The sequence below is a fragment of the Phascolarctos cinereus genome, unplaced genomic scaffold, assembly GCF_003287225.1.
Source record: "Phascolarctos cinereus isolate Bilbo 61053 unplaced genomic scaffold, phaCin_HiC Scaffold_7;HRSCAF=346, whole genome shotgun sequence".
Lineage (NCBI taxonomy): Eukaryota > Metazoa > Chordata > Mammalia > Diprotodontia > Phascolarctidae > Phascolarctos > Phascolarctos cinereus.
The window spans coordinates 174,232,302-174,257,857 of record NW_027556180.1 but is presented as its reverse complement, the minus strand read 5'-3'; the positions used below and the strand labels follow the sequence as shown (position 1 = coordinate 174,257,857).

The 25,556-nt window shown below is 38.5% G+C and overlaps 1 protein-coding gene across 1 annotated transcript; it reads left to right on the top strand.

The window, feature by feature from the left end:
• Positions 1-1,198: 1,198 nt before the first annotated feature.
• LOC110203067 (sulfotransferase 1C2-like) lies at positions 1,199-25,556 on the top strand. The gene is made up of 7 exons (XM_020979500.2): positions 1,199-1,407; positions 5,814-5,939; positions 10,978-11,075; positions 12,755-12,881; positions 22,898-22,992; positions 23,428-23,608; positions 23,852-25,556. The coding sequence occupies exons 1-7, from the start codon at positions 1,239-1,241 to the stop codon at positions 23,962-23,964; spliced, it is 909 nt and encodes a 302-aa protein (XP_020835159.1). The 5' UTR covers positions 1,199-1,238; the 3' UTR covers positions 23,965-25,556.

The following is a 25,556-nucleotide window of genomic DNA, read 5'->3' as shown; positions in this document are numbered from 1 at the left end:
CTTTAAGGACCATGGACTATATTTTCCAAAAGGCCTGGACCCCATAATAAGACCTTCATCTCCTCTTTATTCCTTCCCAATCTCATCTATCCACACCCCTAAAATATTCATGCACCCACCCTAGTGAAGAGGTCTAGGGGTTTTGGGGTGCTGGGACCCCAAGATCGCGGTACCGGGCCCTGCGGAATGAATTCAACTCAAATCTTCTTCAGCCAGAGAAAAAGTTTATTAGTGATAAATCACATCAGCGAGGTGATGCCCATAAGGACAGGCGGGCATGAGAAAGGCTCAGCCTTTGGGGCACAAGAGATTCTCAGCATCTGAATGAGGGCCAAGGTGGATCTTAAATACTAAAGTTAACTTTGGGTGGCCAGAGAAGGGGGTTGGGGAAAGGGTCTAGGTAAGAATTCTCATTGAGGAGGTCAGAGAGATTGAATAGACAATGGGGAACAGGAAGGCAGAAGTTTGAAAGGCATCTGCACAAAATCAAGGTGGGGCTAGGACTTTCAAAAGGAGATAAAGGAAGTCTATAAGGAAGGCCTTTCTGGGGCCTATAGACAAGAGGGAGCCTAAGGCTTTCAAAGTGATATGAGGGGAGTCGATTAAGAAATTTGAAGGTTTAAGGGTTTTCTGGGTCCTGTAGACAAACAGGAGCCAGATTCTACTCAGGGCAAGGTTGAAGGTGCATCTGAAATAAGATCTAAAGGTAAGCTAGGGCTTTCAAAGGAGATGAGGGTCTGGGGCCTGTGAGTCAGATTCCCTTTGGGGCAAAGGGCGAAGATCTTGGCTTGGGCCCCGCCCCCATCACTAGCATCTCCTGAGGTCTTCAAGTCTTTCTCTGCTCCCCTGCAAGTGACTTGCTTCCTCACCAGAGCCTGTCCACCCACCGCCCCCTGCCATACTGGCCAGAGTTTTCTGAGGTTCTTTTGCTTCCACCAAATCCATCTCAGTTCCCTCTCTGTCTCCACCAATTCCCAACAGCAGCAGCCAGTCTTTCCTAAACTATTCACTTCTGTGCAACAGTAGAAGGCTCAGGGAAAGAAGGCTCCACTGGACTGGACGCTTGAGGACTATGGTCTAGTAGCAATAATAATAATAACTTATATTTACATAAGGTCTTAAACTGCAAGTCCGTGAACTCTGATCTTAAATAGTAACAATCAGCACACACACTGTCATCCTTTCTTTGTAGTTTCAGTATCTCCTCTAGCCAATGTAAAGATCAGGTGAAAGAGAGTATGGCCCAGGAAGCAAAAAGACCACTGCTTTCAGAAGGAAGGAAACGTGCACCCTTGGGGGAAGTGGAGGGGATCCTCCTGCCAAGTTCAACAGTGAATAACTGGGACCAAATACAGAAATTCAAGGCCAAGGATGATGATCTTCTCATCTGTACCTATCCTAAGTCAGGTGAGTGTGTTTAGAAAGATCTGAAGTTCCTCTTAATAATAATTGCTAGTGCTTTATATAAGAATTATGTGCATATTATAATCATTGTATATTAATACAATAATTGATTATTATGTCAATATATTCATACTTTATAATAAAATATAATTGTATATAATAATTATTTTATACTGCTTTGAGATTTGCAAAGTACTTTACCAATATATATTATTTCATTTTATCCTTACAACAACCCTGTAAAAGAGGTACCATTATTATCCCCATTTTACAGATGAGAAAACTGAGGCTAAGAGATTAAGTGATCTATCTAGGTTCACATAGGCGAACTTGGTGCAGGATATGAATTCAGGTCTTCTGTAGTCCAACTCCAACATGTTATCTTTCTCCCACCTAGCTGCCTTCAATTAGGGAAGGAAGGATCTATAAGAAGAAGAAGAATACATATACAGCACTTTGTTATATATATATATATGTCTGTGTGTGTGTGTGTGTGTAACAAATATAAAACAAATATAGAATATATATCTTATATATGTACATATATACATACATACCCATATATTTGTGGGTGTATATATACCTACATATAAAAACATATTGGTTATTGGTGTTGTATTTGTCCTTCATTCTCAAAAAGGACTGTGACATCAGGGAGATGATTTTGATTTGATTTGATCTGAGGGAGGGAGGGAGGGCTGTGCTAGGTCACCAGCCTCACTTTCTCCTCCTGAGCCATCTGCGTCCAGTGGCCAGATATTCATCAGGACAACTGGAGATAACCCAGGATGCAATGGGAGACCTTGGCCCTTTTAAGCTAAGGTCTTTTCAGGTTTTCATTTTGAGTGATGTAACGCCTATTCAGTGAATAGGCCTCTTTAAGAAGCAAGTGGGGGGGAGCAGGTAGGTGGCAGGTAGGTGGTGCAGTGGATAGAACACTGGCCCTGAAGTCAGGACCTGACTTCAAATCCGGCCTCTGACCAAACACTTGACACATACTAGCTGTGTGACCCTGGGCAATTCACTTAACCCCAATGGCAGAAGAAGAAGAAGAAGAAGAAGAAGAAGAAGAAGAAGAAGAAGAAGAAGAAGAAGAAGAAGAAGAAGAAGAAGAAGAAGAAGAAGAAGAAGAAGAAGAAGAGAAGAAGAAGAAGAAGAAGAAGAAGAAGAAGAAGAAGAAGAAGAAGAAGAAGAAGAAGAAGAAGAAGAAGAAGAAGAAGAAGAAAAGGAGGAGGAAGAGGAGGAGGAGGAGGAAGAGAAAAAAGAAGAAGAGGAAGAAGAAGAAAAACAAGAACAAGAACAGGAAGTAGTGAGTCAAGGAAAGGCCCTTTAATCAAAAAAAAAAAGAAAAAATCAAACTGGGAGAGGAAGATCCTTAGGGTTGCTGGCTAAAAGAGAAAGTTTTTATACACACACACACACACCCCATTTGAGCCTCACAACTCTGTGAGGCGGATACTATTATCGTCCCCATTTCACATAGTAGGAAACCAAAGTTAAGTGACTTGGTCACACAGGTTCACACAGTGAGTTAATGTCTGACACAGATTTTGATCTCAAGTCTTCCTGATTCCAGGACCACCCAGCTGCCTCTCCACGATTTCATTCATGAGAGTACTCCTTCTGCCAAAAATAGAACACAGGCTTTCTATAACTTAATACAATCAAGAATTATTGTGGCTACAAAAGTTCATCACTCTGAAGTAAACAGTGATAGGGTCCTCTGAACTTTAAGTAGAGCTGATCCTCAGGGAACAAATATATAGATGCCATCCCTAAGCTGATATTCTGACCTTCCATTTTGGTGGGACCTTTCAGAGTCGTGACTTAGGAATTCTGAGGCTTTGGGGTGAGGAAGAAGAAACCTGAAGAGAGTCCCATCAAGGAGACAAAGCAGGAAACGATGAGGCCAGGGTTCACCAGCTTTCCTATGAGCAATTTGTGGCTGGATGCAGTGATGCCAGGGGAACAGTGGCCCCAGTGAGTCTACATTGTGCCCTCTACAGAATATACAATGACCCTGGATTCACCCCCACCCCAGCATTGGCTAAAAAGGGAGATGGTGAAAGAAGCATGGCATTTGTCTCCTTTGAACATAGGATGTAGTGAAAATATGCAGCAGATACAATAACGAAGTTACCATTGATCCTAAGAGAGATATCAAGCTCTGGTGGAGGGGAGGGTGGCTCGACCAGATAAGGGAATGGGGACAGTTACTGACAATAAAGTGATATGAGGAAACTTGGGGCTAGCAGTACCTGAGAGGATGTCTCTCAATTTGTGCCCCAAGTCCTCAGCCTCTCATTCCCCCCTCAATGTACGTCAGGAACTCCAACCTGGGGAGCCTTAATTATCAGACTAGTATACTTACAAAAAGCCTAGTCCACAAGGTTATGAGGCTATACATTCTGAAGTAGAATCGTAGAGAAGTTCTTATAAAGTACTTGTGAATGATTATCAGAGCTTAAATTTCCTGAGGCTTTGCCTCTAAAATGCTTATCTGCAAGATTCAGGTATAAATTATAACATTTTTAATGTGCTTCAGAACAGAAGAGTGTAAAAAAAAATAGTCTTAAGTGTATTCAGAGCAGAATTAAGGCCAAGGAGGAAGAAACCATCTCATATTAGAAAAGTGGTTTGGAAACCCTAAGTGCCCCTAGTTGTTTTCACTTCTGATATCAGTAACTAAATTATTTATAACAACCCCATTCATTAAGGAGGCCCCTATAAATTTCAGCATCTGAGACACATTTCTGCTTGCCCTGTCCTAGTTCTGATTCTGTCCTAGTCTGACTCTAACTCTGTCCCAAGACACCAGAGGATAACTTTAGTGGGGGTGTCTATTCAAGAAAAATCTGCTGGACCCGGAATTAGGAGATCTGAATTGGACCAGGGACAAGGAATAACCTCATATAAAAGGAGGCCCAGATGTAAGCCTGGGCAATAAGGCTAAAAGATGGGGTATTTTCAGACTTTTGTGACATCTCCTGAGAGTAGATATGAATATTAACAGCTCGTTGTGATGATAGAGGGTATTTCCTTGGTGAGTCATGGGGAATACCTTGATTACTTACTGCTCATTTATACCACGCTGGCTATAAGTGATTAAGTCTCAAACATGTATGATTTGACTGGCTCAAACTATCATAGAAATGTGCCTTTGTACTGTGCTCTATAAAAAGAGGACAAGCGGTGAGGCTTGATCTGCCTAGAAGAGTATGTTGAGTTTGGGTACATACCCCTCCAGATAGACCTATAGGCTCTGAGTTGATATACGGACAGAGAAACCCAAAGCAGAGTTAATTGGGACCCTAACAAGGAGATGGCCTAAATCACGAGGGAGTGGTTATTTCATCTGTAAAATAAAGATAGTAATAGCTCCTACTTCCCAGGGTTGTTATGAGTATCAAACAAGATAATATATGTAAAGCTCTATATAAATGCCAATTATTATTATTATTATTATGCCCATACATTCCAGAGATATAATCAAAGTCCAAAAAAATCTCATCTTTTAGCCTCTTACTTATTTCTGATAACTCCTATTCTCACAAAGCCTCAGTGTCCTTATGTGATAAATAAAAATACTAAGGTTTACCCTTCCAACCTCATAGAACTGTTTGTAAGAAAGCACTTTATTGGGGGCAGATAGGTGGTGCAGTGGCTACAGCACTGCCCCCGGAGTCAGGAGGACTTGAGTTCAAATCCCACCTCAGACACATAATACTAGCTGTGTGGCTCTGGGCAAGTCACTTAACCCCAACTGCCTCACTAGAAAAAAAAGAAGAAGAAAAAAGAAAGCACTTTATCAAATCCAAAAGTTGTTCCTTTTGTATGGTTTGGCCAGTTTTCTCCCTCTCCTAATTATGACATTCCTTGCCCTCAAAGGGGGCAAAAAAGGGATGCAAATAATTCAATAGAAAGGGATTTGGAGAATACTGGGTTCAAATCGCTGTTCTTACTACCTATGTGACTTTAGGAGAATGGTTTCAATTCTCAGAATGCCACAGTCTTCATTTGTAAAATGAGGGGTTTGAATTCAATTCAATTCAATATCTAAGGTCCCTTCCAAATCTAAATCTATGTTCTAGAGTGATTTTATATTCCTCTGTAAGTTCATAGTTCACGAGTCACCCTACTTTCCTACCCCAAGTGGAAAGCTTCCAGAAGCTTTGAATTCTCTTCTACTTCTAAAAACAGTGGGCTTATCACATCATTTCCAGTGGAATTTCAGTCATTTCTTAGCAACAAAGGGAAGAACAGCTATCTACCACACATAATGGAGTTATGAATTCAGGATGATATAGCTAATGTAGCAGGGTCTACTTTGTCTAAGACAAACAGGGACAGTAGTTAAAATGGTGCTTCCACGTGCTCTCTGCTTCTAATCCTTTCTACCTGGAAATCAGGAACAACCTGGATTCAGGAAATTGTGGACATGATTGAACAGAATGGAGATGTGGAAAAGTGTCAACGATCAGTCATTCATCTCCGGCATCCTTTCATCGAGTGGGCACGTTTACCTCAACCTTCTGGTAGGCACTTTTCTCCCTATCTTTTCTCCTTCTCCTTCCCTGTGATCAGTATGAAGTCTTAATTACAATGATAAACACCACAAAGCAGATGTGTATTTGCATGTGTCTGCTACAATTTTCCAAATATACACTTGCTCTCACCAGGTAGAGCCTTCTTGCTCCAAGCAGCAGACTCTAAGACAGCTAAGAATTAAAAATGGTTACTTTCCCAATAGGAAATATAAAAAGCTTCTAACTAAAAAGTTTACTATAGAAGCAAAATCTCTTTGTTGACCTTTCTCATCTCATATCCTATCTTCTGCAGAAGGTCTTTCCTGGTTCCCCCAGCTTGTACTAACTAACCCTGAGTTTACCTCATATCTACTCTATATATAGCAACTGTATGATGCTAGTTATTTACATAGCATCTCCCCCATTTGGGCAGCTAGGTTGCTAAGTGGGTGGAATGACTGATTGTGGGTGGAATGAATGATTCAACTGTTTGCCTGAAAAAAAGCCTTTCCTGGATCATTGCCTTGTCAACTCAATGAAACTATGAACTATGCCATGCAGGGTTACCTGAGATGGACAGGTCATGGTGGAGAGCTCTGACAAAAAAAAAAAAAGTGATCCCCTGGAGAAGGAAAAGATAAAACACTCCTGTATCTTGACCAAGAAAACCCTATTGAAAAAATAGTCCATGAGGTCATGAAGAGCCAGATATGACTGAAAGACTGAATGGCAAATCTCCCCCATTAAACTGTGAACTCCTTGAGAGCAGAGACTATTTTTGCCTTTATATCTGAGCTTAGCTCAGTGTTTGGCATATAGTAATGACTTAACAAAAAATTTTGATTGATTGATTGATTGATTGACTGTTCTCCTGCCTCTCTTGAACTGCCCGGCCTTGTCTTTTGTAGCTCTCCTGGTACCTGCCAGCTCAGACTTTGTACACCTGCTTTGTAATTCAGTACTTCTGTCTTCATTGTTCTTGTCTATCAATACAGTTTCTCACTAACTGCTTTTTCTGTTTCCCAGAATGCATATAGGCCCTGACTTTAAATCTGAAGTCAGAGTTAGTAATGACCTCAGAGGTCATCTAGTTAAACTCTCAACTAAATAGATATATACTGTAGAATATATCTGGCAAGGGCTCATCCATTCTTTACTTGAAAACTTAACAGTGATGGTAATTCACTACCCCCTTGATGTCAACCAATTCCACGTGACATAGCTCTAGTTACTTAGGAAATGTTTTTCTCTTTTTATCAACCATTAAACACTTATTAAATAAACACTTATCATGTATCACACAATATTCTAGGAGCTGTGTATACAAAGAAATGAAAACCCCTTTCCCTCAAAAGCATATAAGTTATCCCTTCTACATTGCAACTTTCCTCATTGTGGTTTCAGTATATTGCAGGTTGGCAAAAAGAATTAAATGAGAATTTTTTGGGAGTCTTGCAGAAGCCACAGATGACATGTGAAGGCCAGCAGAAAAAGTTTAAAAACTCAGAAATACATAAAATATATGTATACTATTATATAATATCAACATACCATAAAAATTTAGACTTCTCTGCTATGAAGGGAGGGCCAAAAAATTTTATGCATATTTTCCAGATAGCTGCACTCCTAACTCCCATGATGTGGAAGAGACAACTATACATATATGTGTGTGTGTGTGTGCGTGTGTGTGTGTGCGTGTGTGTGTGTGTGTGTGTGTGTGTGTGTGTGTGTGTGTGTGCGCAGGCAGCTAGGTGGCGACAGATAGAGTGCTGGAAGAATCATCTTCCTGAGTTCAAATATGGCCTTAAACACTAGCTATGTGACCCTGGGCATGTCACCTAACCCTGGTTGCCTCAGTTTCCTCATCTGTCAAATGAGCTGGAGAAGGAAAGGGCAAACCACTCCAGTATCTTTGCCAAGAAAACCCCAAATGGGGTCACAAAGAGTCAGACATGACTGAAATGACTGAACGACATGTGTGCATATACATACATATACATATATATATATATATATGAAAACTTGGAGTTCATTAAGATCAATCTTCTCATTTTACAAAGGAGGAAACTATGGCTGAAACATCAATTAACTTGCCAAAGGTCACATATCTGAGGCACGACTCAAACCCAAATCTTCCTGGTTTCAAGTCCAGCACTGTATCCATTATACCATGCTACTTGACTGCCTTGTTTTTAACTCATTGTTTCACTCCGACCTTCAGTTCACACATGTACCTGGAATCCTTTCTGATTGCTAGTCCACCTGCCTGTTTATTGATCAAAATCTCCCAGCCCAAATTTCTTCCCCTGCCTTTATTTTCAACCATAGCCTCACACTGACAGGTTGGGAGATGTCACAAAGAGAAACAAAAGCAAGGTAGCTACAAAGTAGCTGCTATTTGGTGAGATGTCTAGAGTATCTGTACACATGCTAAGCAGAAGAAACAATACCACACCCAAGCCATGGAGTCCTGGGATAGGAGCATCAGATGGCCCTAATGAGAGTGCTATAATCAAAGATGGATTAGTTATTGTAATGCCAAAGTCTTATGTACTCCCAAAGGCAAAGAACCACTAATAGTCCTAGAGCCTCAAACCATAAGTACCAGCCCATATGCCTGATCCTATCTAGAAATATTTTTGCTGCATAGAAGTGCAATTTCTTCTTTTTATTAATGTTTTTCATTTTTTACTTCAAAATCACATCTGAATATATCTCTTCCTCCTCCCTACCCAATGGTCCCTCCTTTGTAATAAAAATTTTTAAAGAAAGGGAAGGGGAAGTGAAGCAGTTCAGCAAAACCAACCAACATTTTGATTATATCTAGTAATACATAGACCTGTAGTGCCCCCACCTCTCCAAAGAAGAGAGGAAGGTTTATTGTTTCCAACTGTTCTCCAAGACCAAGCTTAGTCTTCATAATTTTACAGCATTAGTCTTTGTAATTATATAGCATTTAACTTCTGTTTTTTCTTTCCATTTACATGACTGTAGTCACCACATGCGTTGTTTTACTGCTTTTGCTTAATTCTCTCTGAATTGTCTTTGTGTATTTCTCTGTATGCTTCATGTTCATCATTTCTTACAGCACAATAATATTCCACTACATTTTTTTGCCAGAATTGATTTGCCATCCTTAATCAATGGGAATCTAGCTTTATACAGTTCTTTGCTACCACCAGAAATTTGACAGTGAATATTTTGGTGCAAATGGGACTTTTCCTACAGAGAAATGATTTCAAATTAAAGGACCTTTCCCTCAACTTCTCTAAAGATGCAACAATGAGGTAGGGAGGACTTGCGGGTATTAATACTGGGTAGCAACTACTCCAGAAAAACCCAGAAGTGGATGCCTTAACTGAGCATTTATGAATAGTTTTTGAGCTTTATCGCAGGAAGTACTAGGGTAGAAAGCTGATTAGCCAAGTGATATGCCAGTCTTCTGTTCATGCTATTGACATAAAATAATACCCACTAGAGTAAAATAGCCAAATTAACATCTTGCAAGGTAATTTTAAAAAAACTTTATTGTGATCTATAGTCTAATAATACCCCAGTGCTCTTCTCTCGTCCTCTGCCATACTACATTTCCTGTGGGGTCAAGGATCAGACTTCTATTTCTTCTAGCAGTCTACCTTTGGCTTTTCTCCCAGTGCATTGTAATGAAATGTCTGTTGTAGGAAGAGAGCACAAGGGGAAAGATATGGTTGAGCGTCCCATGTCGCCAGAAAGAAAAAAAAAAGCAATTAGAGGTGCTGAGAGGCATCAGGGTCAGAAATGAAGCAGAGGACCAAGCCAGTAGGGCCTTCAGGGAAGTCAGTAGGCACCACTCACCAAGAACCAGGAATGCTGAATTCTCCTTTCTCTTACCTGTTCTTATGTATTCTTCCCTGACTCCATCAAGTGCCAGGCGTATTGGTAACTTGCAAAGGGTTATTTATGGAAGAAAGTTTTGCTAAGCTCTATGTTGCACATAACTACCGTTGTAAATTAATTGTGGTTTTAGAGAGTTGGAAATAATTACATATATCATTATTCCCATTAGACACTGAACACTTGTTAATTGATTGATTGGCTGTTGGCCCTCTCTCTTTTACAGCAGAAAGTTCAAACACAAGAAAGGCAAGGACAGTGGGTAACAACAATCTGACAGGCAAGACAAAGCAAAATCGGCAATACTGAAAACCTGGAAGGTTAAAAAAAAAGTCAGGCAATTAGATAAGAAGAAACAGCACAGGCAAGAAGATGTAAAAATTTTCCTAATTCCTAAAAGCAGAAACAGTTGCTTCCTCCTCTGATTTCCCCAAAGAATCTTGTTCTTACAGCACTTCTCATAATCTCCCCGGTATTATGATTATTTCTCTATGTCTCATATCTCCTACTAGACATGAATTCCTTAAGGGCTGGGCCTGTGTTTTATTCATTTTTGTATCCTCTACAACACTTATAGTAGTGCTTTAAACTGAATAAATGCTCCACAAATAAAATAAATAAAAGCATAACACAAAATAAACAAAAATGAGAGACCATTTTTTTTAGAGGGCAAGGGGGAACCACACCTGAAATTTTATTTCTCTAGGTGTCAATGAATATTATTTTGACTCTATTATTTGTATTCTTAGAGGTCCCTGGTGCACTGAGAAATTACAAAACTTGCCCAGGGTCACACGGTTGATATGGATCAAAGGTAGGACAAGAACAGTGCTCTGATTGATTGAAGCTATGTCTCTATTCACTATGACATGCTAACCCTCGGCAAGACACTCATTACAACTATTGGACTGACGCAGTTAAATTTTATTTGGGAACTGAAGGGATCTCCCTAAGATTACAATATTTCATTGTCCTAAAGAAAAAGGAGATACTGCCTATTAGTTCTATTTTCTAATCCACAACAATTCTTCCATGGAGAAAGCTCCCAAAAATATATAGGGAAAGTAAAGATTTTGAACAATAGGAGATGCTCGACAGGACTTTCTCTACAGCCTCTTTTGATGATTAATCTATCTGCTTAGTTTATCCCTGTCTTATTCTGAATTATTTCCAGGTGTGGACCAAGCCAATGCAATGCCCTCTCCTCGGGTACTGAAGACACACCTTCCCACCCAACTATTGCCTCCATCCTTCTGGGAAAGCACCTGCAAGGTAAGCAGAAACTATTATGTAAGGTAATCTGAAAGAATAATCAAATTCATTCAAGTGATGTTGAATAAATTCTATAAAGAGCACCTATCTCAGTGCCAATTCTGCACTACCCCCCCCAAAAATAGTACTGTTTTTGACAGCAAATTGCTACTAACCATGACCTCTATCTGACCATCGATATGGCCTAGAGGATAAGATCCACTGGCATAAAAACAGATCACCACAAACTGTAAGTTCAGAACTTAATTGAACAGCCCCATTCCACCCATAGCCATGGCAAGTAGACCACAGCATTGTTATCTAGCCCACAGAAGAAAGCCTACTGTGTAAACAGAGTCATACAGACCACAGCATCAGCCTCCTACATAAGCAAAATATATATTCCTTAGCTCTTGTTTCCCGCTCTCATTCAAATCCCTCCTCTGGCAAGTCATTTAAAACTCCTGTTCCTCATCTTCTTCATCTGTAAAATGAAACAGACTAGATGGCTTCTGAGGTCCCTTCCAACTCGAGTTCCATGGCCCATGTTTCAAAATAGCTTCAAAAGCTTTAGAATTTCAATCTGCTCAAGAAACTTTAGCAATATGAGGTTACCATAAAAAAAAATTGGGAGTTTCAGTGGACTATAGGCTCAATATAAATTATCATTGTGATAAGGTAGTCAAAGAGCTAATGATATCCTTATTGTTGTTCAGGCATTTCAGTCATGTTCAACTGTTTGTGACCCCATTTGGAGGTTTTAATGGCAAAGATACTAGAGTAGTTTTGCCATTTTCTTCTTCAGTTCATTTTAAAGATTGAGAAACTTAGGCAAAAAGGATTAAATGACTTGCCCTGGGTCACACAGCTAGTAAAGTCTGAGACCAGATTTGAGCTCACAAAGATGAGTCTTCCTGACTCCAGGCCCAGAACTCTATCCACTGTACCACCTAGTTACCCTTCACATATCCTAAAACAGTTAATTTTCCTGAGAAAAGTCTTAAACTCGTTAAGATGAAGATATTAAAAGTTTATGCTTTCTGTGTCAAACAAGAAAATCTGTTTACAATAAACCCAAATATGATTTATCCCTTCTCATCTCAAAATAATTTTCACATTAATAATGCCCTTCCCCCACCTAGTTACCAAACTACACCCTCCCACTTCAAAATTCTGCTTCAAGATTCACTTTCTCCATTATTTCTTCCAGAAATAACCCCACTTGGTTTCAGTTTCTTTGATATTCCCCTTAGCGTATCCTTTCTGTCAGTCATACATTAGAAAAATACTGAATTGGGGGTTAGAAGGCCTGGGTTCAACCTCTGACTCTGCCACTTAACTGTGACTGCCACACTTAACTGTGACTTTGGACAAGTCACTTGGACACCTCACTTAGCCTCAGTTTCCTCATTTGAAAATTAGAGGATTAGACTATATAACCTCTGTAGTCCCTTCTAGCTCTGAATCTATGATCATATGACCTATATGTAAAATCTATAATTGGTTATGTCTATGTTTCTATCATTTGTATTTACAAACAATGTCCTGTCCTATGTTATCCCATTAGGAACTGTGCCTATTATTTCCCTTGTGATTGTCATGGTGCCTATAACAGTGTTTGGCACAGAATTGTTGCTGATGGATATGACAACCTGTGTAAAATTAACATCTTTTCTATATATTATACTCACTTTCCCAAGATCATTTATGTAGCTCGGAATGCCAAAGACTGCATGGTATCCTATTACCATTTCCAAAGGATGAGCCAAACACTCCCTGAACCAGGAACTTGGGAAGAATATTTTGAAAACTTCATGAATGGGAAAGGTAAGTGAATGCTTTAATGTCTGTTTTAATTTTTACTCTGACTTGAGATGGACCTACATGATCACAACATTGTGGATTATTCTGTAAAACATAGTACAACACTGTTAATTATTTTTTATCTCTGAGGTAAATCACACAGCTAGGAGACACAATCTTCCCATCCTAGCTGCTGGCAGGATGAAAAGCTGTGCTAACCCAGTTTCCTGCATTATGTATATATGCCTATGAATAATCTTGTTTGTACAGGTTACCTTTGTCCTACAGATCCCCTTTCCAACTGTTTAAGGCACAGAATTTAGAATCCTAAAGTTGGAAAGGATTCCATAAACCTTAGTCCAACCTCCACCTAAAGACCAAATCCCCTTTACAATGTCCCAGATAAGTGGTTATTTATCTAACATACAACATCATATTAAATATATGCTATGTGCCAGGCACTGTGCTAAGTGCTAGGGATATGAAAAGAGGCAAAAGATAGTCCCTGCCCTCAAGGAGCTCACAATCTAATAGGGGAAACGACAAACAATCAAATATATACAAACAAGCCATATGCAGGATAAAACAGAAATAATTAACAGAGGGAAGGTGCTAGAATTAAGACTTCCTGTAGAAGATGGGCATTTAGTTGGGATTTAAAGGAAGCCAAGGAAGCCAGTAAGTAGTGATGAAGAGGAAAAGCATTCCAGACATAGTGGACCACCAGAGAAAATCCCCAGAGTTAAGAAAATGGAGCATTTTGTTCATGGGAAAGCAAGGACAGTGTCACTGGATTGAAGAATACATGATGGGGAGTAAGTTGTAAGAAGACTGGAAAGGTAGGAGGGAACTAAGTTATAAAGAGCTTTGAACATCAAACAGGTTGTTTTCTATTTGATTCTTGAGGTGATAGAGAGCTATAGGAGTTTATTGACCAAAGGGGTGACATGTATACAATCAGCAAGCTAGGCAGTCAACAAATGTTTAACTAGCATTGTGCTAAGTGCAAAGGATACAAAGAAAGAACAAAAAAAAAGTTACAGCTCTCAAGGAGCACGCAGTCCAGTAGGGGACACAAAATGCAAACAACTACATTCACATAACATATATAAAGGATAAATTTGGGAGTAGTCTCAGAGCGAGGGCACTAAGATTAAGGAAGACTGGGAAAGTTTTCTTGTAGACAATGGGACTTTAGCTGAAACTTGAAGGAAGCCAGAAAAGCCAGGAGGTGAAGATGATAAGAAAGATAATTCCAGCCATAGAGGACAGCCAGTGAAAATTCTCAGTCTAGAATACAAAGAAATAAATAAAAAGTATAAAATAAATGTGTCCAATCTAAAACTGCCTTTGTAACATCCACCCATTGCTCCTAATTCTCACCACTGGGACCAAGAAGAACAAGTGTATTCCTCTTCATGTGATAACTCTTCAAATACTTTTATATCCTCCTCTATTGAGAGTTCTCTTCTAGCAAAACATCCCTAGTTCCTTCAACAAGCATGATCTCAAAGCCCTTTGCTATCCTGACTAACATCTTCTGTACACACTCTTTTTCCCTAAATCTTTCTTCTCTTCTTGCTCTTGCTCCCAAGCATTTCATCCTGGCCATAGTCATACCATCGTATGAGTAAATCCTGCTGAAATTAATGGTTATTGCTTTATTGCTCTTCCTCCCTCCACAGTTGTAGAGGGTATCAACCACCCATAAGCTATTACTGTTCTGTCCCCTCCAACTCAAAATTCATTCTCCTTGACAAAGAAAGTGGTTCAAATCTGCTATCTCTGTCTTGCATCATTATAATCCATACAACCCAAGCATTGATCCGATCCTTCTTTGATCATCCTCTTTTGCCCAATAGAGCTTTAAAGACTCTTCTTTGCGTGGAAGCACTACTGGCACTGATTCTCCATTACCTGTCCTTGCTTCCATCTCTATGCATATCTTTTAAAAAATTTAAGTTGGCTAGTGAGTCCCCTTTGCATCCACATTGTACACTCTCTCTCTCTTTCTCTCTCTCTCTCTCTCACACACACACATTCACACACACACACAAGGCCTAGTCTTAACCTAATCTAATATTTTATCACCTATCTTATACTGCTGCTCTACCTCTCTAGTCAGTCACAACAGTCAGCTACAAGCTTCAAAACTAATTTATTAATAAGGTATGTGTATATCATATTTCCTCAACAGTATGACACCATCAGCCTAGGATATTATGTTAATTAGTATGTTTCCATAAAGAACACTTTGACTACTGACCTAATTTTTTGCCAAAACAAAAAACAACAAAAAAAAAACCCTGTAAAGGACATTCTTGTGTGTGTGTGTGTGTGTGTGTGTGTGTGTGTGTGTGTGTGGTGCATGAAAATTACTTTTCCCAAATGAGAAGGCAGGTTCTGATTCATCAGTCCCTACCCATACCTTTGACAATAAACAGACAGAAAACTAGGATTTTCAGTGTGCCATCCTTTATATACATAGATGCTCTTGCTAGACAGCACAGTGAATACAGTGCTAGAGCTGAAGTTAGGAAGACCTAAATTCCCATACTTACCTCAGATACTTACTAGTGGTATGACCCTGGGCAAGTCACTTAACTTCTCCTAGTCTTAATTTCTAAGTCTGTAAAATGAAGAAAATAATGCTGCTTACCTCACAAGGTTGTTATAAAGATCAAATGAGGTGACATATATAAAGTGCTAGCTATTTTTATTTTTATTATTACCAATAGGACATGGGCTTTGAGGTTGTATTCTATTGTTTCTACAATGGTGATAAATTGAACCAATTACTATGTCAGGTCATGCATTCACCACACTTTGTTCTCTTTAGACAATTCCCTTTTTCCTACATATCAGAAGTGTTCCTCAGTCTTCAAAATTATTCTTAAGAGTTTTCCCTTGTTCTTCAGTAGACTGTCCATCAGATTTTAGCTATCCTTTCTCTGAACCCTTTGAAATCTGCTCTCTCAAAGTCAAAGGTTCGTGTCAGGTTGTACCTAACTTTCTTCTCTTATACAGACTGTAAGCTGGAAAGGTCACTGTCCTATAAAGCTTCCATCAATTCCACCCAAACATTAGACTCCTCATTGTTGGTAGGAATCAAATCCAGAAAAGGATTTCTCTTTGTTGATTCCTAAACCTTTTGAAGGGTGAAATTATGATTAAATTAAGATAATAAATTATTAGCTGATCTGCTTTCAAAGTCAGCAAATTAAAGTCCTCCATTTCTACAGTATCACATCTCTGCACCTAGCTAGTGATCAGTTTCCTAAATTCTTTATCTGTTGACTCTTTTTGTTCACATGGTGTATAGTATCCTATGATGCCACTTCTATTTCTTCTTCCATTGATCTTCACCTAAATGTTCTCTCCTCTTGTTCCTGGACTTACCTATGTGACTATATTTGCTTAAAATGTAATTCTACTCTGTCCTCTCCTCTCCATACAGATTCTTGTTGTTGGAGAGAGACATACAGGCAGAGACACAGAAAGACAGAGACAGAGACATAATGGAATTGAGGGAGGCTAGTAACAGTAACAGTTCAAATTCATCTGGTCCTTTATAGTTTTTTTAAGAATGTACTATCCTTGGGGGGCAGCTAGGTGGCGCAGTGGATACAGCATCAGCCTGGAGTCAGGAGGACCTTAGTTCAAATCCAGCCTCAGACACATGATATTCACTAGCTGTGTGACCTCGGGCAAGTCACTTAACCCCAATTGCCTTCCCAAAAATAAATAAATAAATACAATGTACTGTCCTTGAAACGATGTTGTTAGCCAGTCAATAAGCCTTTTTTTGAGCATCTGCTATGTGCCAGGCACTGTGCTAAGCACTGGTGATATTAAGGCAAAAGATAGTCCCTCTCTGAACAAGCTCACAATGTAATGGGGTAAGACAACATGCAAGCAGCTAGAGCACAAGTGTTGATTCTCATTTTACAGACAGGGCAATAAACTGAACAGCAGAGAAATTGGATGACTTGCTCAAGATGAGGTAGCAAATCAGTCTATTCAGGCTCTTCAGACTCCAAATCCAGAGTTCTCCCTACTATATATACCACAACTGCTTCAGAGTAAACCAGGACACAAAGATTTGAAAAACAGAGCATGAATTGAGCAAGGACTTGGAAAAAATTTATGAAACAAACTTAGTATTCAAGTAGTAACAGCATGAAATTATTGATTCAAGACAGTATGGGGATATAACAATGAGATGTAAAATGAAATTTCCAAGTGAAAATTTAAGATGAGATTAGGTAAAATTTTCCAGATGGTATGAGCTGTCAGAATGGTAAAGAACCTAGTTTGAGGTTGAAATTGTAGACCCTTGGGACATTTAGAACTATATTAGAATATGCTATGGAAGAAAAAATCTTATTATAATAGCATGATTACCAAAGGCCTGGCTTTCTGAAGTTTATAATTCACATTCTGGGTCATGTGTAGTGTTAGACCAAGAGGAAACGTGTTATTAAATTTAAAGCAATTGGTTTCTCATATTCAAATTAAACAAATTTACCAAATAGAAGTTTTCACATCTTGGTAATTATAGTGTTATCAAAAATGACAGCTTTTAAATTAAATTTGGGAAAGGATAAATATCTTAGACAATCCAATAACTTCCATTATTTTGTAACAACTTTGAAAAGTACCTTCTTTCTATACACAATCTTTATTCTTCTAAAACAGAAGCAATTTATTATGTTTTAATTTCTGTATTTATGCCACTGACCATAACTGTTCTAGAAAAATAACTCAATTCTTATGGAGAACAGCTACATAGATCACTATTAGAGTTGGAAATAGCATGTGTAACAAGTCAGTTTTTTATCTAGGGATCTTGCTAAATAAAGCAATAGATAGATACATATATGTATATACATATGTGTATATATGTACATATATAAATAAGTTTATACACATATAAAAACTGGAAACATATATTCTACTAATTCATTGGGTGATGAGAGAGAGCTTGATTTCAGTTCCTAGCAAAATTCAAAAACACATCATGCAAGATTAAACCAGACTAAATGCATAATTATTTTATCATGGTTATTGCACTGATTCAAGGGAATGCCTTAAACATGGTATTGCTAGATTTCAACAAGGCCTTTGGTAAGTTTTTCATACTGTCCTCATGAACAAAATGGAGAGATGCAGTTCCTAGACTTTTCAAGAATTAGGACCTTTTATGACCCAAACATTTTGTGGACCCCCACATGATAGTCATAGCATTAGCATCCATGCATTGAGTAAATACATGTTGACAAAAATCAACTAGAAGTTTAATAATACTTTTCAATGGACATTTTTATTTTTTCAATTTTGTGTAAATATATTATATCAGTTTATTAATCATAACAATACCCAACAGAAGCAGAAATTTATGTGTGTGTGAATATATATACATAGATATATTTAGTAGATTTTTTTTTTTGTAGAATGTATGTTTGCTTATTTAGCATACTAAATCTTTTAATGGTTAGTGCACATGCATATTGAGTTATGGACAGACTTGTTTCACTTCCCAAGATCTGTTGCCAAAGATAGACAACCACTGAAAGTAGAAAGAGCCCAGTACTTGGAGTCAGAGTCCTGAATTCAAATACTGACTCAGACACTTACTAGCCCTCAGACCCTGGGCAAGTCATTTAGATTCTGTGTGTCTCAGTTACCTCATTTGTTAAAAAAAAAATGGGGATTCAATTGCCATCTCTATGGTGATAATTCTCAAATCTACTTCTCCAGCCTTCATCTGTCTGCTGGCTCTTGTGTCCCACCTCCAACTGCCTATTAGACATCTCAAACTGGAAGTCCTATAGACATTTTAAACTCAACATGTCCAAAACTAAACTCATTATCTTTCCCAAAAAACTGTCCCCTCCTCCTAACTTCCCTAATAGTGTTAAGGGTACTGCCATTCTCCCAATCTTCAGTCTCAAAACCAAGGTGTCATCCTTGACTCCTCACTCTCTTCCCACATCCAATCTGTTGCCAAGGCCTGTCAATTTACATTTGTAACAGCTTGTGCATGCTTTTTTTCTCTGCAACCTGGTGCAAGCCCTTATCACCTTATGGTTAGACCAGTACAATAGCCTACTGGTTGATCTCAGTCTCTCCCCACTCCATTCCATGAATCATTCAACCATTGAAGTGTTCTTCCTAAAGCATAGGACTACCCATGTCATACCCTACTCAGTAAACTTCAATGGTTCTTTGTCATCTCTAGGATCAACTCTCTTTGACTTTCAAAGCCCTTCATAATTAACATTACCTCTTTTTTCATATTCTTTCATCTTACACCCTTCCATGTACTCTACAATCCATGGTCTTCTTGCTCTTCATTACACGCAGCACTCTATCTCCCAATTCCAAGCATTTTCTTCATTCCTAGAATGTTCTTTCTCCTCATTTCCACCTCCCAGCTTCCCTGGCTTCCTTCAAGTCCCAGAAAAAAATCCCACCTTCTGTAAGAAGCCTTTCTTCATCCCTTTGAATCCAAGCACCTTACTTCTGTTAATTATTTCTAATTTATCCTATATGTAGAGTGCACATTGTTGTTTGCATTATACTGTAAGCTCCATGAAAGCAAGAACTACTTATCTTTCTTGAATCTCCAGTTCTTAGACCAATGCCTAACAAATAGCAGGCCTTAGTAAACATTAGTCTTGACTGCTAATAATAGTGTCTTGTTGTGAGAATCAAATGGGTTAACAGATGTAAAGAGCTTTGCAAATCTTAAAGCACTAAACACTAGCTATTATCATTATCATCATCATTATTATTAACTGCCTGAATGACCAGACCTAAATAATAGACAGTCACCAGCGGATAAATGTCAGCTAGAAAGTACATTGGCAGGTAAATACCACAGTAGATCAAAGGTTGACACAGAGCCAGAAAAACCTCACATCCCACTACTTCAGTCTGGTGATACTGGCCTCATTGCTGTTCCACAAACAAGACCTCCATCTCTTAGCTCTAGACATGTTCTGTGGCTCTTCCCCATGCCTGGGACACTCTCCTTTTCTCTACCTCTTGACTTCCCTGCTTCCTTCAAGTCCAAACTAATATCTTAATTTCTATAGGAAGCCTTTCCCAATCCTTCTTAATTCTAGTGCCTTTCCTGTGTTAATTATTTCCTTTTTATCCTGCACATAGCTGGTTTTGGCATAACTGTTTGCTTGTTGTCTCCCCCAGTTGTGAGCTCCTCAAGAGTACAAACTGCCTTTTGCCTTTCTTTGTATCCCTGACCTTAGTACAGTACCTGGAATATAATAGGTGCTTAATAAATGCTTATTAACTGAGAGACTGAGAGGTAAGAAATATGAGGCAAGGAGACCAATTAGGAGGCTGCTAAAATAGCCCAGACAAAAAGGTGAAAAAGGCCTGAATTAGGGTGGTGGTCACATGAGTAGAGAGAAGAGGATGGATATGAAAGATGCTATAGAAAAAGAATAAACAAGTTTGATAAGCAACGAGAAGTAGGAGATGAGAGGGAAAATAGTAGAGGACAGTTCTGAAGTTGTCAATCTGGGTGAATGGAAAGATAATGACTTAAACAGAAATAGGGAAGCCTGGAAACAATGTGGTTTTGAGGAGGAATGATCTATTTTGGATATGTTGGGATGTCTATGAAATGCCCACTGGGAGATATCCAACTGGCTATTGGTAATATAGAACTAAGCTCAGGAGAGACTTTGGGATTGGAAAGGTGGGTCTAAGATTCATCTAGGTAGTGAAGGAAGCTGTCAAGCTCATCAAAGTAAGGCAAGAAGCATTTAATAAATGCTTATTGTGTGCCAGGGACTATGCTAAGGTATTGGGGATACAAATACAAGCAAAAAGGAAGCTAGTCCCTGTTCCCAAGGGAACAGTCCCTGTTTCCAGTGGGAAAAAACAACATACAAAAAGTTGAGGGAGGAGAGGGAATGGTGTTGAAGTATGGAGGGGCAATAAAGGTTGGCCCACCAGGACCTCTCTCCAAATTGAAGGCACTATGAAAACTCACGTGTGCGAGAAGGGAGTAAAAGAGATGTTCCATGGTGAGAAGGCTGCATGAGGTAAATGGATCAGCAAAAGAGGGGTGTAGAAAGAAATATTATTTTTAAAAAAAGAAAGAAAGGTTATAACTGTGGTATATTGATAGTTGGGAGGTGAGACACGGATAATGATTCAGCTAAGAAACTGAGGAAGATGTATGTACTAGGTGCACACTACAGCATACAATGTACTAGAAAATATACAAACTTTGTGTTCTTTTCTCCTGTGATCACATTTTTTATTCTAATTCATTCCTGGACAAAGTAATGAAAGCAGTTAATTTTTCTATTGTTGCTTCAATTGTTTTTTCTAACTTGTGTGTATGTGACAGAAAAGAATACTCCTCCTCTCCAATGTACTTGATAATTATGACCCTATCCAGATGTCTTCTTTTCCCTATTTGACCTTGTTTCTGACTTAAAGAGATAGAATGGCCTTTTCAGTTGTTTTTCCTGTCATATCCAGCTCTTCAAGACCCCATTTGTAATTTTCTTAGAAAAGATACTGGGGTGGCTTGCCATTTCCTTCTCCAGCTCATTTTACAGCTAAGGAAACTGAGCCAAACAGGGTTAAATGATTTCCCCAGGGTGAATGAGCTAGTAAGTGTCTGAGGCCAGATTTGGGCTGAGGAAGATGAGTCTACCAGACACCAGGTCTGGTGCTTTATCCACTGCGCCACCTAGCGGCCCTGAGTAAAATAGCATAGTGGATAAAATACTAGACTTGGAGTGAGGATTGGTTTGCTCTTTGTCCTTCATCCCCAAAGAGGATCAAAATGACATCACTACATTGGAGTCAAGGTACAGCACATCCTACCGTGGCTGATCAGATCAAAAAGAGCTCAGAATGTTCTACCACAGGTCAGGCACAAATAGTCTATGTGAACATTTGGGGGGGGATTCTCTAAATTTGTGTATCTCACGTTTCTTTAGAGCTACTTCAATTCTGCTTTGCTCATGGAGCACAGCACTTCTCTGAGGTGGGCATGCCATGCTGGGTGGTCCTGTGCCGGTAGCTCCCATATCACATAATCAATTCCAGAGTTCTTAAGAGAGACCTTGAGAGTGTCCTTGCATTGCTTCTTTTGACTACCATGTGAGCACTTGCTGTGTGAGTTCTCCATCAAATAGTCTTTTTGGCTAGCAGACATTTTGCATTCGACGTGGCCAACCCATCAGAGTTGTGCTTTCTGCAGTACAGTTTGAATGCTTGGCAGTTTAATTGGAGAAAGGATCTCAGTGTCTAGTATCCTGTCCTGCCAGGTGATCTTCAGAATCTTCCTAAGACAATTCAAATGGAAGCGATTCAGTTTCCTGGCATGGCACTGGTATACTGTCCAGGTTTCACAGGAAGACCTTGTTGAATCCCACTCAAGACATTTCCTTAACTGTGAGATCCAGAGCAAATCACTTAACATGTCTGAGAGTCAGATCGCTCATCTGAAAATTAGGCATAATAATTGCCCCTACCTCAAACAGAGCTTTTGGGTCATATAAACTAAAGCAGTTTTGCAAACCTTAAAGCTTCATACAACTGTGAGCTAATCCTAATGATATACCTTCTAATCTGGTTTTATTCTCATTTCCTCTTCTATTCTTGGTCTGTCTCTGTGGTTTGATCTTGTTCCTTCCTAAGTTGATACCTCAACAGTACATTTGTCTATCTTCTGGCTTGGGTGGTTTATTCTCCTGTTTCCCCACTTAGTCTAGATTTCAGAGGATGATGAGTACTTGAGAACTATAATTCACTGCCTCCAAGCAGAGAGTGATAGCATCAACTACTTGGTCAGGTCTGTGCTATCTTCAGTTCAGGCCCCTTGTTCAATCTCTGTTGGCCCCTGGGAACCTCACATTGAGAATTAGGATCCCCAAGTGACCCAGATTCACTTTGGCATACCATATCAGAGCATAAAATAAGCAAATATTGCTCATTTGTAGGTTCATATACATCCTCACTTAGATTGTTATGTTTCCTTTCTATTTCAGTGAGCTGTGGCTCCTGGTATGACCATGTTAAAGGATGGTGGAAGGCAAAAGATAAACACCAAATTCTCTTCCTTTTTTATGAGGACATGAAAGAGGTGAGTGAGGAATTGAGAGGCACAGCCTCTTATTGAAAATTCTTGCAAGAATCTTGAGGATTCTGAGCAGCAGAGCCAAATCATGTCTATACTCTAATTAAGAGATCATGAAGGAATGGCTATGTGTGTTTCCCAGAAATTCATCAGGGTCACACCTTAGAACTTATCCTTTTGGTCCTCTAGTCTTCTCTACTTCAACCAACATTTATTAAGCAGCTGTTATGAGCAATGCATTCTGAGAGAGAAATCAAAGATTAAATAAAACCTAGTCTCTTCACTCTTAGGGCTTATAATATTGTAAGGTACATACAAAATTGTCACTGTATTTCCCATTATGCCTTTATCTATTAATGTGTTGCCTCTACCACAGACATTTCCAAATCATAATTTTATTGCCCATATAGGTCTTTCTAACATTGTGTTGTCCTGCCACAGAATCCAAAGCGTGAAATTCGAAAGGTGATGATGTTCATGGGGAAGAACCTGGATGAAATGATACTGGATAAAATTGTACAGGAAACATCATTTGAAAAAATGAAAGAAAATCCCATGATAAACCGTTCCACAGTGCCCAAAACTATTATGGACCAATCCATTTCCCCCTTCATGAGAAAGGGTGGGTATTTAGTTTATTTATCCACTTCTCCACTCATTTCTTTAATTTATATATTCCTTCCTACAACAGAATTTAAGTTTTCAGTGGTGATGAAATCATATATTCCACTTACCTAATATCTGCTTGTCATATGACTTGGGGTTGGTTCTAAAATAAAAGGAATTCCTCTGGGGCATCCTACTAGTTTATATAACTTTATATACTAGTTTATAGAACTAAAACTTTGGCTCTTCCTTTTTATAGGAATCGTTGGAGATTGGAAAAATCACTTCACTGTGGCTCAGAATGAGAAATTTAACAATGACTATAAGAAGAAGATGGAAAGAACCTCTCTAACCTTCCGCATGGAAATATGATACAGTGTGGATAATAATGATAATGACAATGATGATGTTGATTATGATAATGATGATGATAGTGATAATAATAATAATAATAATAATAATAATAATAATAGCTACAGCACTTTCGGGTTTGCAAAGTGCTTTGCAAATTTTATCTCATTTTATCCTCATAAATCCATTCTTAACATCCACCAAACAATAGAACCTAAGAAAGCATGCTCTAAATAATCTAGTGGTAGAATTGGTCTCCAATGATTATAATGCTCATATAATACTGTTATTAAAAAGACTAATAATTAATGGTACTTAGTGTCTCTGCCCTTATGAATGAACTTGACTTATTAGACTGAGGCATAGAAACCAGGAATTTTCTTCTCATTGTTGCTCCAATATACTTGGTCAAGTAAGTTATTATATTTGTGCCTCAGCTTCCTAGCCTACAAAATAATAATATTATGAGTATAATTATGTACATATTAGTACAGCTACTAAATAAGACTGTCTATGAAATTTTTTAAAAACCATATATGGTACACTGGTCCAATTTTAATCACATCTGAAAACCACAGAGACTAAAATGTTCCTGAAGGATTTATTATTATAATAGAAAGAATATTGGATTTTTACTCAAGAAGTTCAGAATTTTAATCCAAGCTCTACTATGTACTGCCTACATGACCTTGGGTAAGTCATTTAACTACTTCTTTCAGTTTCCTCCTTTGTGAAATAAGGGGATAAAACTAGATGACTTCTGCATCTCTCTTTGATCCTAAAGCCCTTGTATAGTCATATCAATTTGAGTACACAAATATTTTGTAAATTGGGGTTAAAGAAGTCAGAGATTGAGGCAGGGGTGAGACCTAATAATAGCTATACCATCAAGGCAGTCAGGGTAGTGATATCCAGATGACAGAAGGCACAGAACAAAGCAAAGTCTACCCAACCCCTCTTGGATTCCCCAAAGAGACTGGCCCAAGCACAAAATTCCAAACCAAGAAGAATAAATTTAATTAGGTTACTATAGAATAGATTTATTATGATATTTCCATAATGATGGAAACATCATTAAACTTCTCAGCTCAATCCAGAACTTCACAATTCAGTTTTATAAGACTACATGGGAGTAAAGGTTGTATAAACACTTGTAAGTCATTTGTGTTCAGGTTTATACTTTCACCTCCATATGAGACCACATATCTGAACTTAAATTCCCTTTGGAAATATATTGTCGTCAATCCCACTGATTCATAACTTTCTTGTCAATAAAATCTTCTAAACTTCTAATTTTATTTTTCTGACCTGCTGAAAATATGAATAATCAGATACCCAAATATGGTACGCTAATACTTTGAAATCTGATCACTACCCACATTCCAAAATGCTTTCTTTTGTTTGCTTTGTATTTTTAGCACTATCACAGTGCCTTGCATATAGTAGGCACTTAATAAATATTTCTTGAATTAAATGCTTGAAAGATTTGTGATTTGGAAAAATAAATGTATTTCTTTGTTCCTCTCAAAGAGTCCAATGTCACACTGACAACTTTAAATATCAATTTATTTTGTATTTCTTGAAGAAATTTTCCTTGTATTTATAATTCTATA

Bases quoted from the DNA above. Each gene is read 5' to 3' on its own strand.
- LOC110203067 (XM_020979500.2), top strand. From the start codon at position 1,239: ATGGCCCAGGAAGCAAAAAGACCACTGCTTTCAGAAGGAAGGAAACGT. The intron at 11,076-12,754 runs GTAAGCAGAAAC...CACTTTCCCAAG, and splicing joins TCTGGGAAAGCACCTGCAAG to ATCATTTATGTAGCTCGGAA. The intron at 12,882-22,897 runs GTAAGTGAATGC...TTTCTATTTCAG, and splicing joins AAACTTCATGAATGGGAAAG to TGAGCTGTGGCTCCTGGTAT.